Below are 7,393 nucleotides of genomic sequence, written 5' to 3'. Positions count from 1 at the left end.
TCGAGTTTTGGAGAGTTGGAATAAATACAAAAGATAGTCATATTGAAGAAGCAGAATGCAAGAGGAATCAATTTTACTAGATTGACAAAGGGCCTTGGAACAAATCTAAATAACTTGTAATAAAAAAATTGAAAGAAATAAATGGACATTTAACACTTGTTTCTCTAGTTTAAGTTTTGTTTCTTGCAGTCTTTTGTTTGAAATGAAATGTTGTACATGATTGGATATATTTCTTTATTTTTACTGTTACATTTCAGGTTTCAATTCTAAACTCTTCTTCATTACTCTAGTTTAGAATCTTTAAGTAAGTCTCTATTGATAATTCATTAGTAAGTTGTCATCTTGCTTGTACCATATAATTAAAAGAATGTAACTTTATTAGCTGTGGTTAAGTTATGAGTTCCTATCATTTTTGAAGGGCTAATTAGTTTTCAAATTTGTTTGAGCAATGTAAATCAACACTATCATATAATAATCAAACATGATGAATATAATAAAATCTAAATCATAGGGTTTTCTTTGAAACAATAAAAGAGTTTATGAAGGTTAAACTTTATAAAGGTGGTATAGGAATTATAAGATTTTATGTTGAATTTAATTTTTCTACAATTGGAAATTAGGATATTAAATTAGAACCTATAATAGTTGTATTAAAATTACTTTTGATGCAAATCAGGGCATACAACACATACTGTATGTTAAAATTTGTTTGATGCACCAATTCATTTTATAATTTTAGTAAGGAATGAGTGCATATGATTTGAACAACACCGAGACATAAGGAAATGCCTCTCGACTTCCTTCACAAGAATTACACTTATAATTTATAAAATAAAATCATAGGCTATTTTCATGTGTGTTAATATGTGGGTTAACAAGGTAATAATTAAATTTCTTATAAAATAAAAATAGTCATATGCCAATCAAGTTAAGTTGAAAAATATTCTTAAAAATTGCCTTTGACTTTCCTTGATCTCACTTAAACTCATTGTAAATATTTACCTTTAATGGACGTATTAAAGATAGCAATTTTCACTTTTGTTATTAGGAATGAAAGAAACTCATAACAATGTGAAATCATGTCAAAGCTACATATAAATGACTCTACCCTCCAAAAATGTTTGAATGGATAGAAAACTTCAGCAAAAGTCAATATTGTTTCTGGTTCCACTATCAAACCATATTACATAGTGTTAAAATTATTCTACACATTCAAAACTATATGATGATAAAACACCAACTCCTAGCACCTAGAATTCTCTCTACACCTTCAAACAAAATGTAGACAAAGAAGCGATCATGAATAGAAAAGTTAAAATATTAATTTTGTATGGCTAGTAATTATATATAAATGTTATGTCTATATGTGGATCAATACAAGACCATTAAAAGTTCTTGTAAGCACAACCATAAGACTAATATTAGCTCATTTCATTCAACCATACTAAAATCAACTTATAGAAGACCAAGACCAACAACATAGAAATCTCTTAACCCCATATACATTACAAGTCAACCACATAAGATCAAGTGTCACAACTTAAAATTCACATTAAATGCCCCTTTAAAATTCGAACTTAGATTTCTACAATAAGAAACAAAACATTTGCACCTTAAGAACATCAAATATATATATATATATATATATATATATATATATATATATATATATATATATATATATATATATATATATATATATATATATATATATATATATATATATATATATAATATTTTTAATAGATATATATCTCAAATTATACTAAATAAATAAAAAAGTAGGCACACAGGTCCTCATAATCACTCAACACAACCTAAAAAGCAAGATGAGACATTATGTTTTCTTATTATTTTGAATTAAATTGTTCTACAATAAGGTTCAAATATATAATAATGGACGGCAGGGATTTGGCCTGCTTATTGTTTTTTTTTGGGTAAATATTCAAACAGAGAGATTCTGAATTCTATGAGACTGTGAGTAAATGAGAGCTGTGGTGGAAGAATTATCATAAAGGATAACTTCATAACCATCTGCTAAAGCATCCCCATCCATTCCTGTTGCAAACAACTGCCAAAACAGTCCCCCACCGGCTGCCCCAGATTCTACGATGCCTTTGTATATTATTTCAAATAAACTATTCCTCTGAGTGATGTCATATCCAGGGTCTCTTGAGGATTTGCCAAATTCAGCAAATAAAACTGGTTTTTTCAACGTTGTGCCAGCGTCCTTAATGTGATTATCTACCCAACTCTGCAAGAAAGTAAGCTGTGCCTCATTATCTCCTGAAAGCCTGTCATACAAAATATGCAAAACATCAAATCACCTGTTTAAAAGGATGCTTGGAGCCCAATTAGAATGCTTGGAGCCCAATTAGATAATAAAAATGTCAAGTTATTGTGTTTAATTTAAGACATTCTTAAATATTATAGGTTAGGAAAAAATTAGGCTTGAAAAAAGTAAGTCAATTTTGACTAATTAATACTTTTAGCTTAAAAACAAGTCTTAGTGAACATGATGTTTATGTCGTCGGTTTAATTTCTAGTATAAACTATATAATTATGTTTCTTAGATCTTTGAAATCAAGTTTTATAATTTATCATTAAAAAAATAGAATTTCTATGTTCTATTCTTGTAATGATAGAATTTCTATGTTCTATTCTTGTAATGATAAATCATAGAATTTAATGGAAAAGATTGAAGGAATGAAATTTATTCAATTATGGACCATAAACATCATATTACTTCAAAAATATGTACTTGAAAAATTTAGACTATTTGTGACATTTTCCTTACCATGTGTCAGGATATGAATGAACTGTGGCAAAATCAATTCCTTGTACTTGGTTGTGGAGCATAAAATCCGTGCCTGTTTCAAAGTCATTAGGATTAACCGCTTGCTTCTTTTGAGGAGTTGAATCACCGTAGAAACCTTCTGACCCAATCTCCAAGAGATGATTTGTATCAATGGATTTTACATATTGAGCCATCTCCTCTATCCATCTCTGAAAAGTAGATGTTTTGATTAGTTTTTAGTTAGGCTATTTTCAAAGCAATGTAAACTCAATCTTGTATACAATTATTGTCTTTCCCTAATGATTTGATCTCTAACTACAATATATTCACCATTCTAACACCACGCTCTTGGAACATAGTTCCCTTTTAATGTTTTTCCTATCAATGAGACATCCTACCCACCCTTACTTTTGTCCACCTTTTCTTTTTCGTTTGTTTCTCAGATCTTCTTGCCATCTTTTTATGATTGTTGTGATTGATCATAGGAAGGCTCAACAATGTTTTGATGGAGAAAGAAAACTTCAAATTTGGATAGTCTAAATTTATAGGCATTGGCTAATCTCCAGACAAAATGTACCAAAGACAAAAACAACTGTCAAACACAATTCTTTTTTAGATTTAGGAAATCACAGCAAAATTTTCTCAAAATTTTTGTTATTTTCAATCACAAAATATACATATCATGAAGATCAAATGTTGAAAATTTTTTAAAATTTAATTGTATTTTCATTTTTTTGAAATTTAACCAATATTACAATTTATAAGAAGGATAACCGAATTCAAATTTATATGACAACTTTCTTATTATATGTTAACATATTAAAGGACGTGGTTGAGAAAAGAGATTTCTTCTATGGTTTACAAGCCTTTTTCTCAGCTACTTGTAAAGAGAGTAACATATCTGCTGCAGATTAGATAAATTAGTGGGCATATATAATAGTTAGTTCAAAGATGAATGGATATCATTTTGGTCGCAATCACGTCGGATTTGATACAGATAAAACTATCAGTCACAAATCTATGCGTGTATATAGATACGTAAAGCAATCACAAATTTATGCAGTGTATATCAAGAAATAAAGCCAACACACGTAAATATATGCGTGTGCATAGAGGGAGATTTAGTGGAAGTTGTCGAATTAGTAGATCGCGGGTTCAAACTTCAGCATTACTCTCATGAACGCTCGAGGATCATGCAAAAATATGCATGCACAGAATAAATATAATTTCTACTAATCTAATAGGAATGAAACATTCGAAATTGAGCTCATAAGATGAAAGGGCATGATATTTATATTTATTGAATGCGGTTAGGCTGGAGTTTGGAGAGTACAAAAATAGAGATTGTTATTCTTTAAGAATATTTAAAAGATTGTGATTTCATGAATTTAATAATTTGGTTGAATTTTGAATTTTAATATTCTAATATTTAAAGAAGGTGGTGGTTGTACATAAGAAAATTTCATATAAGATATTTGACAAATGACATAAAAACATTCTTAAGATGGTGGGTCATTTTCTAGCACAAGCTCAGCCCAATGTAGCTTCCCACTCTCTTTCCATGTGCTTGATAAAAAGTAGGAGCTAATATTTTGAATGAGAATATTTCAAATAATGTCATAGTTAAACAAATTTTTTATGAGACTGCCGCCTTCTTCAAAAATAGAGTTTAGGTAATCCTGCTGGCTGTTAAGTATATGGGGAATCTAGACGGACAGCGAGAGGGAATCTTGAACCATTTGATTATCTATATGGTTAAAAAAGGTAAGGATTGCAGGGAAAGCAAGAGGGAATCTTGAACCATTTGCAAGAAAGAAAGCACACCCCCTCGTTCCCTAGGCAGGGGTCCCATAGAGGGGGCGTGGGCTCTATTTTTGTGGAGGGTAGGTCCCATAATAAAATTTTGGGAGAGGCTAAATGTTTATTTGGAGTCGTTTCCTACAAAATAAGAGCTCCTACCTTTTAGTCCTCTCAATTTAAGGTCCCATGATACAATTTTAGAGGTTAAATGTTTATTTAGAATCATTTTCTACAAAATAAGAGATTTTTTGGCCAGCTGGTAATACTTCCATGGAATTCACAATGCATTTTTGACTATCTTGATATATATCTTAAAGTAAATACGAACATTATAAAAAGAAAATTGATGCTCTGCCCTTAACTCTTCCCCAAATTGTTCTTAAAAATTTCTCACTCTTTTTAAACAACAAATTATCTAGTCTTTTTTTTAATTCTAACGGGGAGATCATCATAACAATTAACAATAGATGATTGTACATGTAGAACAATCAACAATAAATAATTGTACAAGTATTAGTGACTAAACTTTCAATAAATAATTGTACAATTCACAACAGAATTTTGAAAAATTTCAACATATGATCTTTGTGATCTTCACCCCTACACTATCAATCATATTATAAATCGAATTGAAAGTGAGAATAAATATTTTGTTTTGTACGTTTATTAAACTTCAAAAAGAAATATTTTATCTTATCTTTTAGTATAGTCTATATGAAAACTAGCCAGCGATCAAATGTCACAAGGGCCCAAATGATTATCCTATAAAACTCACAGGGAATATCAAGGACGTTGACACTCAAAGAAAGAAAGGCCACCATAAAAAGAAGGATCACAATTCATGGAATGCGAATGTTTACTCGAACAGTCAGTGAGTGCATTAATCACAAATCACAGGTTCTTTAAGCATTTCCCTCAAAAAAATACTTGATAACAAATGAGCAAAAAAATACCAGGAAAGTGCTCCCAGAAGGATCTGCTACACAGCGGGGTTCGTTCATAAGTTCCCATGCAAAAATGGTGGGATCATCTCTGTAAGCTATTCCACTTATACTATTAACCCTCGTCAGAACCCTCTGCAAAACCCACAAGCACAAAAAAGTTTGAAATTTTGTTGGTAAGATTTGTTAACTTTCCATGATCTATAAGAAACAAAACTATCTAAACATCATAAATTGTAGAAATCCAATCTCTCTGTATTACACATATCCTACACATACTTACGCTCTGAATAATAATAATAATATACCTTGATATGGTTTCTGTAATAAGCTTTGACAGTTGGATTGGTATAGAAATCATCCTCTTGGCCTCCAGATTTATTTGCCCATTCAACATACTGAGCCTTCCCTCCAAAATTCTTATAATTATTCACCAGACTCAGAACAAGTCTGATACCGTGTAATTTGGCCTCATTCACCACAAAATCCAAACCCTGAAATATGTTCAAATAAGTAAAAGAAAAATCGTCCAAAGCTTGAAATGGATTCAAATAAGTTAACAATTCTTCCAAAGCCTGAAATGGATTCAAATAAGTTAACAATTCTCTCAAATCCTGAAATGGATTCAAATGAGTAAAATAAATTCTTCCAAAGCCTGAAATGGATTCAAATAAGTTAACCATTCTTCCAAAGCCTGAAATGGGCTCAAATAAGTGAAATAAATTCTTCGAAAGCCTGAAATGGATTCAAACAAGTGAAAACAATTCTTCCAAAACCTGAAATGGGTTTTGTAGAGGAAACAATTGGGATCTAGAAAAACAATGAAAGGAAGGATCTTGCAGTCAGAAAATGCACATTTACCTGAAAGACTTTCTCGTCATAGACGCCAGGGGAAATTTGCAGAGCTCTGTATCCTGCATCGTTGAAGGCCCAGGTTCGACCCACAGTAAGGCCATGATCTGCAGCTTCATGAAAAACCCGTGAGACCTTGTGCTGATCAGATGGATCAGCCGCTTCCAACATGAGCCAGTAAGCATTGAATCCGCTGAAATAAACTGCCTTTCCATCTACACTGAAATGCCCATCTCTGATCTGCACAAAGCTTTTGACGTCTGCATTTGCAGGGACATAAAAAAAGCAGAAGCAAAGCAAAATGATCAGACTATGGGAAATGAAAACATTCATTCGTCCCGCCATTGGAGATGAAAATGGCAGTTGCGGAATTTGTTGGGCAAGTGAAAAGATATGATTCGAAACCGTTAGATTTCTGTTTTGTTCGCCGACTTGATCGCCGTTTCCATCAATGCACGTTCCACCTGTTGAACAGATCGAAAAATCGAAATGATTTGAATGTTTGGGCCTTCAGTAGAGGAGCTCAAATAACCAGAGATCTTCTGCAATGAATAAGCAACCAATTAAAGGCTCCAGTTCTAAAACAAGTAACATTTGCTGGTCATCAAACAATAGTGTTCATGACTACAAAGTGCAATGGGTACTCTCAGGAGAAGTATTAATAGATAATCTTTGCATGGTATCGATGATATTCTTTAGGTGAAATATCCATCTCCCCAAGCTAAGAATTGGCAAAACCACATGTTAGAACAAAGACAACTACAACACAAATGTGTTGGAAGCACAAAACTAAAAGAGAAATCGTCACTTGTACTAGAGTATGTTTTTCATAAAATTAAATATATTATTTGAATTGAGGAGTTCTATTGATAAAAGAAATTTGAATAGATATACTAAGAAAGCATCACAATGTGATAAGAGGGGAGGGGACCAAGTTAAATCTAAATTGGATAAGAAGGGAGGGGACCAAGTTAAATCTAAATTGGATGAGAAAAATTAGAAA

General features: G+C 31.6%; 1 protein-coding gene across 1 annotated transcript; it reads right to left on the bottom strand.

The window, feature by feature from the left end:
- Positions 1-1,818: 1,818 nt before the first annotated feature.
- LOC149553913 (mannan endo-1,4-beta-mannosidase 1-like) lies at positions 1,819-7,023 on the bottom strand. Its single transcript, XM_089789254.1, has 5 exons — positions 6,400-7,023; positions 5,847-6,032; positions 5,551-5,673; positions 2,798-3,006; positions 1,819-2,294 (listed from the first exon to the last, which is right to left on the bottom strand). Exons 1-5 carry the CDS (start codon positions 6,733-6,735, stop codon positions 1,946-1,948), a joined length of 1,203 nt encoding a protein of 400 aa, XP_089645380.1. The 5' UTR covers positions 6,736-7,023; the 3' UTR covers positions 1,819-1,945.
- Between the last annotated feature and the right edge of the window lie 370 nt (positions 7,024-7,393).

This window comes from Cupressus sempervirens, chromosome 6 (assembly GCF_028749045.1).
Source record: "Cupressus sempervirens isolate cs-2001-9-10 chromosome 6, ASM2874904v1, whole genome shotgun sequence".
Classification (NCBI taxonomy): Eukaryota; Viridiplantae; Streptophyta; class Pinopsida; order Cupressales; family Cupressaceae; genus Cupressus; species Cupressus sempervirens.
The sequence above is the reverse complement of the archived record's forward strand: the minus strand, read 5'-3'. Positions and strand labels throughout refer to the sequence as shown.

Bases quoted from the DNA above. Each gene is read 5' to 3' on its own strand.
- LOC149553913 (XM_089789254.1), bottom strand. From the start codon at position 6,735: ATGGCGGGACGAATGAATGTTTTCATTTCCCATAGTCTGATCATTTTG. The intron at 6,033-6,399 runs GTAAATGTGCAT...AACATATTTCAG, and splicing joins ATGACGAGAAAGTCTTTCAG to GGTTTGGATTTTGTGGTGAA. The intron at 5,674-5,846 runs GTATATTATTAT...TGGGTTTTGCAG, and splicing joins ATTACAGAAACCATATCAAG to AGGGTTCTGACGAGGGTTAA.